The 15,033-nt window shown below is 47.6% G+C and overlaps 1 protein-coding gene across 2 annotated transcripts in view; it reads right to left on the reverse strand.

The window, feature by feature from the left end:
• The window catches only part of ADAM12 (ADAM metallopeptidase domain 12), a 171,659-nt gene extending 166,208 nt beyond the window's left edge, over positions 1–5,451 (reverse strand). For both annotated transcript variants that reach the window (XM_042019566.1, XM_042019565.1), the window contains exon 1: positions 5,174–5,451. In XM_042019566.1, the coding sequence (XP_041875500.1) occupies positions 5,174–5,300 (127 nt within the window). In that variant the 5' untranslated portion in view covers positions 5,301–5,451. The remainder of the gene's footprint in view (positions 1–5,173) is intronic.
• Positions 5,452–15,033: the final 9,582 nt, after the last annotated feature.

Here is a 15,033-nt window from a genome sequence, read left to right on the forward strand (position 1 = left end):
CAGTGGCAGAAAAGGAATGGAATAGAAACTTAAATAATCTGGACTGGACTATCCTCCTCACATTTTCTAACTGTTGAAGTACCAGAGGATCTCCAGCACAGACCATCATTGCATTCCGACAGCGCTGCTGAATAAAGACACTGGCCATGCCCAGCTCCAGGCCTGATCAGGCCCACATGATCCCCTTATTAAATGATAAAGTCTAGATTTTGTACTTTTTAATTTTTTTTTGCCTAACTATATCAAAACAATCTCATAAATACTTGGGTTTGTTGAAGTTTGTATCTTAATATATTCTTTCAGAGTTCAACAGTCACACACGAGGTTTATTTCTCTTCCAGCTGCTTTCAGGAGTAGAACACATTTAAAAGAAACAAGAACACAGCAAACTTGCACCACTGTCAGAAGGTTTTTCACTTAATGCATATGATAGATACTATTAAACTAAATTTCCAGGGGCTGACACCATTCCTCTTAATAAATATCTCAAAATAAATGAGTTAAAGATAATTTTGCGCCAAATTCTGCATCCAGCTTTTTCTGCCTTGATGTGCATTATCCAGCATGGCTAACAGGCCATGACACATTTCACTTCTTGCCTTATTACATCATAGATTTAGGACAAGAATGAATTTGTTCTTCTAATCACTGCTTTTAGCAAGCTGACCTTGTGAAAGGACAATTTCCTGCCTCCAAACTATTTCTTATCCTAGCTCCAGGTCATGGAAAGCAGCAAATTCATTTGTATGGGGTGTAAAAAATTAGTGGAACAACCTGGAGGGATTTAGCAGATTAATTTCTGATTAGATGATGCAGTTCATCAAGGCACTTGATACCAACCTAGTCTCAAAATCCTGCATGCACCCTAAAAAGAGAAGGGTCAAGATCCTGAAGCAGGGGTCTACTAAGAAAAAAAATCCTTTTTCTTAGTGGGATATCAGAAAGATGAAAATTTAATACATTTGAAGCACTTTGCTTTGTGTTAACCAGAAAAAAAAAAGGGATTGACCTGTTGGACTGCACTGTCCTATCAAGAATCAACTGCTACCCTCAAGCTGTGGGGTTTTAATTTACTTTGTCATAGATCTGCCCTGGAGACCCAGCAGGACCTAAGAGAAGCCTCTGCAGGTGTGATTTAGGCCTGTAGCACTCCAAAATTGTGCAGATGATCTGCTTTTGTCCAGGGAGAAATTTGAGAAGCTGCTTGAAATTTAAGTACAGAGTGCAGGCAACAGGGAGAGCGAGATCCAGGATGAAGTGCAGTAAAACATAAGAGGTTGTAGAGGAAGGAAAGTCATCAGAAAAAGGGGGTTAAATAAAAAAATCCCAGCAATATGAGCAGCCTGGCATCCTAAGCAGGATGGGATGGTGTGGACAGCACTGGGGAGAGCCTGCTGGCATGGCAGAGCCTGGCTGTATAACCTGGCACTATTCCAGACCCATTTCCAAACACCCTAAAAATGTCAATTTCTGGATTATAGCAGCTCTCATAGCAAAAGTGAGGAGAAACCCACCCCAAGAGCCCAGTCACTCTGAGAAGGCAGCTCAGGCCCCACCTTTGGCTCTGCCACAGCCCAAAAGGATGCTCAGGAACACCAATAAGGCAGAGCCCAGCTGCGCTCCTTGGCCATTTTGCCCTGGCAATGTGAGATCTGTTGGAAACAGTAGGGATAAATCCGTCAGGAGGAGGAGATGTGAGGTCTGGGGAAGGCTGGTGGAGGACCAAATAAGCCTTTACATGAGTTGAGCCTTTTTAGAACAGAATTTCATGATCTGAGTGAGGGCCTCAGTGGGAATAACAGATGAATGGGTATCTTCAGTGGCATAAACAGATAAACACAGCCCTGGTCTGCTGCAGCCACCCACGTGCCATCAGAGAAATCCCACTGGGGCTGCCAGCAGGATGCAAAACCACCCAAAACGCAGCCTGCCAATCATGAGTTCAAGGATGCTTTTGTGGCCAGATAGAGACCTTGCCAAGAATCCCAAGCAGAGCAAGTGATGAGACACCCAAGAAAACACCAGTGAAGAACCTGTCAGCTCCCCAGGGAGCTGGAGGTTAAGGATGCAAACACAGCTGAAGAGTGGGAATAAAATGCCTCTGCTGGGGGATTTTGGCATGGATCTCTGGAGCCCCAAGGACAGTGACAGCTCATGCCAGGCTATCTGCAGGGGATCTGAAAGGGATAATCATCAGACAACGAGGTGGTTATACACACACCAGAAATATCTCACAAATGCTGGGGCAGTTTGAGAGAAGACAGGATTTATAAATGAGCTCTAAAACAGAATGTGCTGGAGAAATCAGGTTTAGAGCAGGAAGGAAGGCAAGATTTCTTCTCCTGCAATTTATTTCCATTAGACCCAGGGAAGCTGCAATCAGTAGCAAATTAAAATCTGAGAGAAAAGTGATTTTAATTGAAGGTAAAGAATTTTGGGTTGCAGTTTTAGGAATTTCAGATTTTCATGCCCAGAGAAGCTGTGGCTGCCCCATCCCTGGAAATGTCCAAGGCCAGGCTGGACAGGGCTTGAAGCAACGTGGGGTGGTGGAAGGTGTCCCTGCCCATGGCAGGGGGTGGAGCAAGATGGTTTTTGAAGTCCTTTCCAACCCAAACCATTCTATCATTCTAAGAGTAATTTTCCTGCTGTTTCCCCAGCTAACACACCATATTTAAAAGAGTTTTAAAGAGTCTACACACACACAAATTTGGACTTTACCTATCCACAGCATCACTTTGTCTGCCCTGCAGAAACAGGAAGGCCTTGACCACAAGAAACCTTGTACACGTGTAGATTTTAAGATATTTGCCTGAGTCTGTATGATCAGATCTTATCCTACTTTATCTGCCACTCCACAAGGCCAGCAGAGCTAACTGGGCCTGGTTGAGGCCAGCACCCCAGCCAGTTTTCCTCTTTGTCCATGAGGTCCTTTAAGCAGAAATTTAAGCAGAGCAATACTGAAAACTAGAAGGGCAACTGTAAAACCCCAAAAACTGGAAAGAAAACACACTGAAAGCAAACAACAAGGTTACTTTTAAGTTGTCTAGCCCACAACCTGACCATTTCTGTTTAATAATAGACCTGTCACTCAGGCAGAGCCACATTATTGCCACGTTTCAAACCCGCTTCTCAAGGCATGTCATAACTCCAACTTGTCTTAATCACTAAGCACGTGTTTCTGGAAAAATTAGGATGTCCTGCAGGGCTCCAGAATGCCCAGTGAGACCTGTGCCAGCCCAGCCAGGAGCACTTGTTGTCACTGGGAGCGTGGCCGGGTGTGGAAACGTGCGGCTGTAACTTTCAGCACCTCCGCAACCAAGAAAGCAGCACAGGCTCTGGCAGGGCTAGAGCTGTGCTCTGCTTCCACAGGAAAAAGTGGAATTAAGGGAGGGGATGCTCCCTGAGCACACTGGCTGGGGCTGGAAAAGAGCAAATTACAGACATGGTAGGGAAAGAAGAGGAGCAGGAAGATACAGGAAGGCAAATCCAAGGGCCAGCAACCACCACAGCTGCCCAACTTGGACATCTAAAGCCCCATAAAGACACCTAAAAACACCACAGAGATGAGCAGCCGACACAAATTTTACACAGAGCTTAAATCATCAGTGTCAGTGTAACCTTAGAGCTTCAGCTGGGTTCTGAGGGAATTCTGAGCCACAAGAAACCGGATTTCCACCCCCTCTTCCCACTCTGCTCACTCATCTGTGTGCTAGTGCCAAGTCACCCACCGTGTGCCCTCTTATTATTGTAGGGACAAACACTTTGAAGCATCTCACCTCAAATTTTCCTGACTGCAAGTGAACTTCCAAACCATGGAGGGGCCTGGCCAGCCACAGTGGCTTCCACACTCAGAGAAGGGGCCCGTCCTCCCACCCAAACCAACCCTCCCTTGCCCCACGAAAAGGGAACAACCACAGGGCACCTATTTCTCCTCATCTGCCAGGGAATTTCTGCAGCCTTTACCCCAAACCCACTGATTTGGTGTAAATACAAGTGCTGACAAAGAGAAATCAAGATTCCACAGAAAGGCAAAGCTGCCAACTCCTGTTAATTCATTAAGATAAATTCCAGGTGCTTGATCAAATGCAACACCTTGTCCTTTCCCCCTTTGGGATTTCAGTGTGCTCAAGAATCTCCCTGTCTTTTCTCTTAGCAAGTTCAGAGCCAAAGTCCCAGTGAAAGTTGCTGTCAATAAATTTTGGAGATAAGCAAATATTTACGAAGTTTCAAGTTACAATGAAAAAAAAAAAGACTAAAAAAGACCAAATACACGAGTTTGTAGTAACACACAGGGACACACACCCCCCTCAGTGCTGTTAAATGTTTTCATAGAGGAGAATCTCCTTTGTTCTCTCACATAAAATGTGCATTGTCAGACGCTTAAAGAAGGGGAGAGGACCTGGGCCCTCTGAGAATTCCGGAGTAAACCCCAAACTTGCTGTAGGAAGAGACAATCGCTTCCCAGGCTGTTCCCCATCCATAACACGGACAGCACAGCGCTCCACAGCTGAATCACCGCTCCCCGCCTGGAGCTCACTTTGAATGAACACAGCGCCGGCGAGAAAACTTTTACCCAGCCAGGACGCTTTTATCATCACTATTTGGCTTTTCCGCGCAATTTTTCCCAGCTGGAAACAGAGCCCAAACTCTGACAAGACTCCCAGACCCTTGAATTCAGCCCCGGGGGCTGTTTGTAGGGGATGCGTGGGAGGGAAATTTACCCCCCGCCCCACGGGACCCTGCAGGGCACCCCCGAATACACACAAAGGGGGGTCCCCGGGATCAGCTCCGCTCGCAGGGGATGGGACCGGCGGGATTGGGGTGCAGGGACGGGACCGGCAGGGCTGGGGGTGCAGGGATAGGGGTCCCGGGGGATGGGGGTGCAGGGAAGCAACCAGCGGGTTTGGGGGTGCCGGAGGATGGGACCCCACGGGGCTGGGGGTGCCGGGGGGCCGCACAGCGGAGTTTTCCCGGGAAATCTCAGGGAAGCCGCGCAGAGGAGCGGGAACTCCGCAGCTCCGCGTGTGCCCGGCCGGGACCTCCCGCTCCATCCCCGCAGCGGGCGGGGGGAGCAGCGCTCTAAATCCATCTCCCCGCTGCTTGTCCGGCTAAAATGGAGCGCGGGGCTCGGGATCGTGTCGGGAAAAGCCCCGAGGGGCTGCGTGTGACTTACCGCGGGCGCGGGGCGATGCCGAGAGGAGCCAGCCCGGGCCGAGCAGCAGCAGCAGCAGCGCGGGGAGCCGGGCCGGGGGCAGCGCACGGGGGGAGCGCGGCTGCGCTGCCTGGAGGCGCTTTGACATCGCAGCCCAGACTGAGGGAGACAAACTTTCATCAGCTGGGGCTGGAGAGCAGCCCCATAATATACAGTTACCGAGAGGAGCGAGCTGGGACTCAGGATGTGAGAGATTTCCTGCATGCAGTTAACTCCAAAACCCCTCCTGCTCCTGCCTCAGCTGCTGATGAGCTGGGCTCGGCTGCTCAGGGGAAAAAAAAAAAAAAAAAAAAAAAGAGGAGTTGGGTTTTTTTTCTTTCCTCTTTTATTTTTTTCCCCCTTTATTTTAAATAGGTTTGTGTCGGTTATTTCATATTTTTTTGTTGTTGTTGTTTTGGCAAGGACCGAACTTAAGCCATCGCCCGCGGAACATCTGAGCCCCGCGGCCGCCCCTCCGCAGGGTCCCAGCCCCGGGGGGCTTCGGGGTCCCCCCTCCCATCCCTGCTCCCGAAGTTTTCCCATTTTTTTTTACTCCACACACAAGCCTGGCTGCCGCCTCTGGAAAGTCATCTGTGTACGTTAGAGCTCAGGGGTTATTTATTGGTTTCATAATTATTTCAGAGTTGTTTCTGGTGGTGTTTCTTATTTTATATTGTGGGGGTTTTAAAAGAAGGAGGGGAAAAAAAAAAAGAAAACAAACAACAAAACACACCCACAGAGTTGCCAGATGCATTTTTTTAAATCTCCCTCATTCAAATTATTATTACTGACTGTCTGGGAGAATAACCAAATACAGATTATCTACTCCTTAATGTACCACCAAAACACATGTAATGCCCACATGTTGCTGTGGAGCAGCAGGAAAAAAAGAATCTAATCCTGAAGATCCTCACAGACTTTTATTGTGTGGGTTTTAGCTTTAATTTATTAAGATCCTTCCCAAATCTCAGAGTTTGGATATTGATACTGAATTCTGCAGCTTGGCTCCGTGTATATTGTGCATGAAACAGTTGGCAGAAGCCTTCTGAGATGTGCCTGTAGGCCAGCAGGCATAAGAGCCATGCAATCCCATTTAGAAATGGAGTTTGGAAGCACAGATTTGGGGCTGTTCTGTAGCAGAGGCTGGTGATTATTCCAAGTGATCCAGACTATGCTTTGCACCAGCTCTGGGGATAACTGAGCCAGAAATTCCAGGGGTACAACCTCTGTGGTTCCCAAACTGGAGCCTGGCACTGTTCCCTGGCAGCATCACTGAGGCATCCAGGGATAACAGTGGTAATCCCAGCACAAATAAACCTGGAAAAGGGCTGGGATCATGAAGAATGTGAAGAAAGGGCTCTCAACTGCTGCTCTTCACATTTAAAAAGCACTTTTCACCTCCTACCCCTCTGCCCAAAACCAGACCCACGGACTTGCCCCCAGCTGCTCTGAAATTTGCATTTTGTCTGCATTTACACCTCAAGTCTCACTTCACATCTTCCTCACCATGTGTATTCCCTCTCCTCGGGATTAGCCTGTGTGTAACTTTAAATAGCCAAATGCTAACTTTTCCCTACTCAGCCATTATCAATTACAATTTAACAGCTACACTCAGCAACATTTCATCCCTCAGATATAAACTAATGAACTCTATCAACTCTCTCATTAAGGACATATGTGCTCCACACAGAACATTGGTTAAAAACATTAAAATTCAAACAGAAAACTCCTTTGTGGAAGGCCACCGTAAAAGCCACGTAGACATCTTTAGTGTCTTTGAAGGTATTTCTCCCATTAAAAAGAAAAAAAAGTCAGTCAAAGGGAGCTAAAGACTTCTAAATAGGGTTTTGGTAATCCCACAAGGCTTTTCTTTTCAGTGGTACTACTTTTATCTGAGAAACAATATTTGCTAGCAGAGAATGTGGACCCAATTATATCTTGGTCATTCATTAGCGTGAATGAAGTAGATATTATCAAAGTTTCTCCTCTTCCCCCCAAAATTTTACCAGAAAAGAATTGTTGCCTTTTACCACTCTAATTTTATGGGCTTGAAATTGATAAATCGATAATTTATCACCACAGAGCCCCAACTATTTTATTAACAACATCCATGTAGGAATGCTACTGAATTACAGCTACCTCTGGAGAACAACAGAACAATTTTATCTCCGTTTCAAAATTCTCTTGGGAAAAAAAGACCCTCGAGGCACAGGGCAGGTAATGGGAAGTGCCCCTGCTTCACTGGGGTGTGCAGGGGAGAGGCCAGGCCTGGCCTCTGAATTTCTCACGTCAAAGTGCCTCTCACAATTAGTTTTACAAGGTTTGGTTTATCCACTTCAGAAGAACAAGGCCGAGTTTCCCTGCTGCAGGAAATGAAAATTGCATCCCGGTTGTGTGGCTGCTTCAAAGAGGGCCACAGCCCCAATTATCCAGGTTATTCCCATGGGCTATGGCTTTCCATCCATCCATCCATCCATCCATCCATCCATCCATCCATCCATCCATCTATCCATCCCTGTTCTTTAGCACTCTCAGGGGAAGAGGAACGGAGGTAGGGGAGTGTGTGGAGGTGTCTCACTGCTTTTGGGGTTGTTTTTACCTTTTTATTTTTTGCTGCTCCTTCTTTATGCTTCCCCCCCTTCATTTTTATCCTCCCTATCTTCCTTACTCTATATAATTCGTTTTTCTTCGCTTCAGCCCCAAGAAACTTTTCCTTCCAAAGCATCCCCTCCACTCTGTGCTAGTTCAGGGCTATCCTGCAATAGCAACAGCATAAGAACGGCTAAATCCTCCTTTTACTCCTCATTTTTACCTCCTTGGGCAAGGGGAGCCTGACACAGCACCCTTTTATCTCTGTTACTACAGACAGAGCCTGGCACATGCTGGGTGCTTGGTTTGCTTTTGGCTTTGAGCCTCTGCAGGAAAAGCGAGCCAGGCACTACCCACAAGCTGGAGAGAACAAATCCTGCTGCTGGAACTCCGCTGTGCTTTGAGGTGTGTGCATGAATATCTCGCCCTGGGGCTCCGGGTCACCTGTGGCCGGAGGAACATCCAAGGAATGAAGCGACAAGGATCTCCCAGATCCTATCAGGAGCCCTCTTCAGGCGCACCTCCGGACTGCGCGGCCCTCGCTTCCCCCGGGAGTGGTTCGGAAACACTTGAACACGCTTTTTTCAGCCGGAGAATGTGAGAATTGGAGATGCTGACAGGGTGCGCAGGAATGTGCCCTGCATTCGTCGCTCGCTGTTGTCATTCCCGAAGCAGAACCCTTCTCCCTCCCCAGCTCTCTCACCTGCCCCCGCCTTGCCCCTGTGTCACTGCCACAGGGCACAGCGCAGTAGCTCAACTCTTACTTTGCATTTAGGTGTGGAAATAATTCGATGTAAAGGGCACTCCGATTTGGAAGGATGAATATTTGACCGTGTGACAACACAGGCGGCCGGCTGGGCGTGTGCTTATCAAATTAGCGATTCATGCAGGAGCTTTGGTTCACATGGCGCTGGAAAGGTGAGTCCAGAAGAGAGCAATAAGGAAGGGAGCAGTGTGGAATAACTTACCTGGGAACGAGCTCAACACACACACACCAGCAAGGAGGAGGATGCGCTGAGGGAAATGTGAATTTCCATTAGTTCCCCTTGGTTAAAGGAGTTTTGAGAAGGAATTAGTGACTGATGGAGACAACAGAGAAAACATAAGGAGTGGAGAGAGAATGGATTAAGTGTAAATAAATCCTCCAGACTGATACTGTAATGCTTTGGTGGCATTAGCTCCAAGGCGAGGTAACAAATTAATATTAATTGTCAGATGGGTTATGGTATGCTATGGGGTGTGGAGTATGAGAAAAGGAAAAGGAGGAAAAGGAAAAAAAAAAGGAGGAAAAGGAAAGCTGTCTGCTGGCCTGCTCTGCCAGAGCAGGATTTGCATCCCTTCTGTTACAGCTGGAGTTAAATGAAGAGAGGATAAGCCACCTCAGAGAGCTGAACTATTTCAGGATAAGAGGTTCTGCTGGGCAGAAAGCACCTCTGTAACACTGCTCTCACATCTTCCCAGATCAGCTGTGATCCCCTCTTGGCTATCCAGGAAACCTCACTGTAATCACAACATTGAGTATTATCCAGATTTTTTTTTTTTTATTATTCCCCTATGTGCCAAAATGCATGAGGACTTGTCTGGGCTTAGCTACAGGGATCTCCAGTTTTGGGGCCTCCAGGCTAAAGTTTTTCCTTCTTAGAGTAAATAAAACAAAACAAAAAAGCTCTTCCTTTTGAAATCTGTGTGTCCCCCCAGCCAGCTGCTGAGACTTTGTGTCTCCAGTCCTCCCTCACTTCATTAACTCTCTGCACAATCAAGATCCTGCTGAATTGTGACTGCAGTGGCAGATTACAGTCCTCTATAATTAACAGGCATAGATAGAGCACGATTCAGCCTGACCTTTAGCCACAGAGCACTGCTCTGCTCTGCAGACCTCTGTCCCAGTATTCAGACATGGAAGAGCATCCACCAGGGCTGAGCACTGAAATCAAACCCTGGCTGTAAATCCTGTTGCTGCACATACTTGAGAGACGGATTCTATGGATTTCCCACTCTCCAAGGGCAGGCTTCCACCCTCTGTGCATGCCTTGAGGAGCTGCTGAGCTGCCCTGAGCAGCACAGTGAGTCTGTACCAGGCTGTGAAACCCAGGAAATGCAATGTGAGATCAGCAATCTCACTGTTCTGTTATCAATAAATACATCCCTACCTTCCTCTCCTTTGGTTATGTTTTTTTCTTTGTGTCCTAAAGGTCCCATAATACTGGATTCATCTGGAATTTCTGTCCCAGAGCTGTGTTGGCCAATGCAGCTGGGAACAGCAAGAGGGGGCAGAGCAGTCGGTGCCTGGCTCCAGCCAGAAATGGTTCCTCCACTGGCCATGAGGCCCTGGTCCATTTGTTCATCCAAAATAAAGGGCTCCCAGTGCCCAGCTGGGATCCAATAGAGCTCAGTGACAGCAACAGACTTCTCCTGTGGCTCTTCCATCCCTGGCAGTGTCCAAGGCCAGGTTGGACGGGGCTTGGAGCACCTGGGACAGTGGAAGGTGTCCCTGCCCATGGCAGGGGTGGCACTGGATGGGCTTTAAGGTCCCTTCCAACCCTAACCATTCCATGATTCTCTGCCTTTGAGAACCAAGGATTGACTCAAGTTTCTCCCTTGCGGCACAGTGAAAAGGACACTCTTAGGAAAGTGGGATTTTGTGGAGCTATTTGGAGTAACACGGTCCTTTGTATTTGTAGAGAGCCTTGAACCACTATGGCAAATCAACAGGCTAGAACATGGAATTAAACACTGAAACTGAAATGTTTCTGGATTTGTTTTTTACTAAAGAGAAAAACTAAACCAACTCCTACCTTGCGCCTGAGTGACAAAGCACTTTAACATTAAATTCAAGCATAAACAAAACTGACGAAGCCATTCTGGATTTCTTTACACATTTAATAAATGACATGCGGGATTTTCAGTCTGTCTCGGGGATAAACCACAATCAGAGAGAGCAAACCCCTTCCATTCAGCTGTGTTTGGAGAGCACTCCCTGCCAGCATCGTTTGTACCTGGAAGAAGGACAGCAGGGCTGATGCTGAGTGCCACGGGCTCATCACATTCCTGTTCTCCTGTTTTCCCTGCCCAGTTTATCCTGCTGCTCCACGGGCAATATAGTTTTGGAAAGCAGTTCCTTTCCTCTAGCAAGGCAGGGGAGCAAGCTCTGCCTTAATGGTGATTAAGCTCCATGCACTTCTTTAGAGGGAACTGCACAGAGCCCGTTGCAGGCGGCTGTCACGGGGCCAGGGGTGAAAAAGCCAAGAGGAGCTTAGGGAAGAGCAAACAAAGAAACCCAGCACTGCAAGGATACAGGACCTGAACAGCAACAACAGCAACCCCGAAATTCTTCAGCAGTTAAAACATAAAACCCCAAACCTCACACATTCTTTTCCTGCAGCACAAACCCTCGGTCAGGCAAACACCGAGCCCTCTGTGAGCACAGACATCACCGGCACCCTGCCCACCTTGGGGCACCCCTGCACCCCCAAACCCTGACCCTACAGCCTCAGCATCCCAGGAATGTGGGGCTCAGGGTACAAAGCTATCGGAAGAGTGTCCAAAGGAGAGCTGTGAAGGTGAGGAAGGGTTTGGAGGGGCCACATGAGGAGCACCTGAGGTCTCTGGGTTTGCTCAGCTGGAGGAGACTGAGGGGAGACCTCATGGGGGTCTGCAGCTCCTCCTGAGGGACAGTTCCAATCTGTGACAGGAACAGGACACAGGGGACGGCTGGAGCTGTCTCAGGGGAGGTTTAGGTTGGAGATCAGGGAAAGGTTCTTCCCCCAGAGGGTGCTGGGCACTGCCCAGGCTCCCCAGGGAATGGGCACGGCCCCGAGGCTGCCAGAGCTCCAGGAGCGTTTGGGCAGCACTGCCAGGGATGCCCAGGGTGGGGTTGTTGGGGTGTCTGGGCAGGACCAGGGGTTGCACTCAATGATCCTTGTGGGTTCCTTCCAACCTGGGATTTTCTGTGATTCCCTGGTTCCCAGCTTTACCCCGCACCAGATCACCCATCAACATTTTCTTCTTCCAGCCTTCCTCCAGGAAGAGGGAAAAACCCCATGAGCTGAACATTCTTCTGTTTTTAGCAGCACATGAGAAATACCCTCATAAAACCCAAACAAATAAGCAAGCAACCTTTGGGATGTCTGCACAGCCCTAAACCTCCAAGGGGGAATAAACGCAATTTTAAGTTTTCCCATAATTTCAATACTGAGAAGTAATGATTTTCCAGCAACATCCTTATATCAAACAGGACATTCCTGACAATACATCAGGAAGGTATCCTGTGCTAAAATCCCTTTAAATCCAACAAATAACCCATTAAATGTGTGAGGAGGGTTGGTTTTTTTTACACCAGACTAGACATTGAGAATAAGGGCTTTGATCTGTTGCCTCAAATTTCACTGTCTCCCTGAAAACAAAAGGAAGAAAAAAAGCCACAAATTTTTACATGTCTCACAAGAGGACAGCATTCAACTCAGACTAAAAATTATGAAGTCGTATATTTTTAATATTCCTGTCTAGCCCTCTGCAAACCACAGAACAATGCAACATCCATCATCATAAAAGCTGGGACAGTAAATTAGGAAAACAGCATATTTGGGGGCATTTTTAAAGAAAAATAAATATTCCTAATGGGAAACTTGAGAGAAATCATTAAAAATTACTGTGGTATCCATCACGGAAGAATGAAATCAATTAGGTCTTAATCTCCTGTTATTTATGAAGGGAAGAATGAAACAGAGCTCCTTTATTGTAGGCATTTTCTGTTAGGTTCTGTTGCACAACTCTGAGCCCCAAACACAGCAAGTGAAACCTCTCTACAGTACAACAAACAGGAGTAAAATGTTGGATTTGTAACATCAGCTAATGGTGTCAGACAGAGCAGGCAGCCCATAATTATCCATCTTTCACGCAGTTTAACTTGGGCCATTCCCTCATTCTGTACAGGCCAGTGAGTCCTCAAAGTTGTATTTTCACCTAATGGCAAACCCCAAAATGAGAGAAGTGCTCCCAGCAGCGTCACAAGTTGAGGATAGATTTGGCACCACTAAGTGGGGATTCGTGACTAACTCCTTTGGTACTCCTTGGAACAACATTACTCACGGAGAACTCATGTGGGTATCATACCCAGGATCTGGGTTATGCCCCAAAAATTGGAACTCTACAACCGGTGGCTCCCTGCCCCTGACATCACTGCAGGGCTGGGGAAGATGGGGCTGTCATCAGGGATTATGGGGGATGTGAGGTGGCACTTGGGGATGTGGTTTAGTGCTGGATTTGGTACTGCTGGGCTCAGAGGCTTGATGGTCACAGAGGGCTTTTCCAACCTAAATAATCCCAGCAACAGTGGGGTGGAGCTCCCTGCTCTGGCTGGGAGAGCTGGGGGTGTTCACCTGGAGGAGGATCCAGGGAGAACTTAAAACTCCTTCAAGGCCTAAAGGGGCTCCAGGAGAGCTGGAGAGGGACTGGGGACAAGGCATGGAGGGACAGGGCACAGGGAATGGCTTCCACTGCCAGAGGGCAGGGCTGGATGGGAGATTGGGAAGGAATTGTTCCCCGTGAGGATGGTGAGGGGCTGGGATGGAATTCCCAGAGCAGCTGTGGCTGCCCCTGAATCCCTGGAAGTGTCCAAGGCCTGGACAGGGATTGGAGCAGGCTGGCACAGTGGAAGGTGTCCCTGCCATGGCAGGGGTGGCACTGGCCAGGATTTAAGGTCTCTCCCAACACAAAGCATGCTGTGACTCTGGGACTGTTCAAGCCCAGGCATTGCTGTCCCTGAGGGCACTGCTTGTTCCCTCCTCGGGCAGCTGCACGTGCAGCCAGCCTGGGATTTAACCAGAACATTGCTCTTTTCTCATCATTTCTCCCCCAAATCATGGCAAAATCTGTCTGCAGCGTGTTTCCCTGCCTCCTTCCGCAGTGCCACAATTTCAGAGGACAACCCAGTTACAAAACCAGACTCCTGTTCTCAATATGGTTCTTGTTTGCCTCCCTGGCCACAGTTATATATCACAATTAATTAAATGACTGCTGAGGGACCTTCCTTCCAGACACCATTATCAGGCAATGAGAAAATTAGCCCACACTCAGACTGGACACTGTTCCCCTCACCACCCTTTGGCCAGGATTTTTATTAATTTCCCCACAGCATGGATACCAAGTGCTCACTTTAACAACAAAAAGTTCTGGAAAACCACAGAAACATGAAATTTAAAAGGATGTCTCCCCAGTCAGGCACAGCTGCAAGAGGCCTTTAGATGGTGAAACAGCAGATGCCCCAAGCAAGAAGTTGAAGATAAAGTGGATTCCAAAAGGTTTTTTGCTATTTTATACCAATTTCTCAAGCCAGTGGCAGACCTGCAATAACCCTGGAACCACGGAGCAGCCTCTGTGTGACAGGGTTTGCATCCCATAATTATGTATTAACTGAAGTCTAGTCCTGGTAAGATACTGCACAAAATAAAAATATTTTAAACATGAAGTCTAAAAATACATCACTGTGATTTTTTTTTTTAAAATATCCACCAAATTTCTGCAATTAGGAGCTCTTTTACACATTCCTATCTATGCAGCACCATCCTCAAGCAGCTCATTGCACTTCCGTTTTATATCATTTTAAATAACTGTGTGTACCATGAGAAAATTGGTGCAGTTTCTTCTCCTTTTTTTATTTTTACTTTTTAATCACTCTGCAGCTGGTAGGGAGATGATACACCTCATTATCTTATTCTGTGGGTCATCTAAAATGAGTATTAAGTAATTCTGCCTCCCACAGCTTTGGTACAGAGCCAAGGAGAACTAGGAAAAGTAAAATTCCTGACCTAAAAAAAAAAAAAAAAAAGAGAGGATGCTTTATATTCTCGACATAAAAATAAGGTTTCAAATAGAACCATGGAATGGTTTGGGTTGGGAGGGACTTTAAAGCTCATCCAGTGCCATGGGCAGGGACACCTCCCACTGTCCCAGGCTGCTCCCAGCCCCAATGTCCAGCCTGGCCTTGGGCACTGCCAGGGATCCAGGGGCAGCCACAGCTGCTCTGGGCACCCTGTGCCAGGGCCTGCCCACCCTCCCAGGGAAGGATCCTTTCCCAATGTACATGACAAGCTTATTCCAACAGCTTTGTCACAGCTAAACTGAAATTACGAGAGACAAAACCATAACCTCCCAAAACACCTCCAGCTGGGAAACAAGTTCCCCTTCCAGTGCCCAGCACTGGCACCTCCTTCTCCATGGGCAGAGTGGCACCACTCAATGAGCAGCACAGGCTC

The sequence above is a fragment of the Corvus kubaryi genome, unplaced genomic scaffold (assembly GCF_017639235.1).
Source record: "Corvus kubaryi isolate FWS band 111438036 unplaced genomic scaffold, C.kubaryi_AGA036_p1.0 138, whole genome shotgun sequence".
Taxonomy (NCBI): Eukaryota; Metazoa; Chordata; class Aves; order Passeriformes; family Corvidae; genus Corvus; species Corvus kubaryi.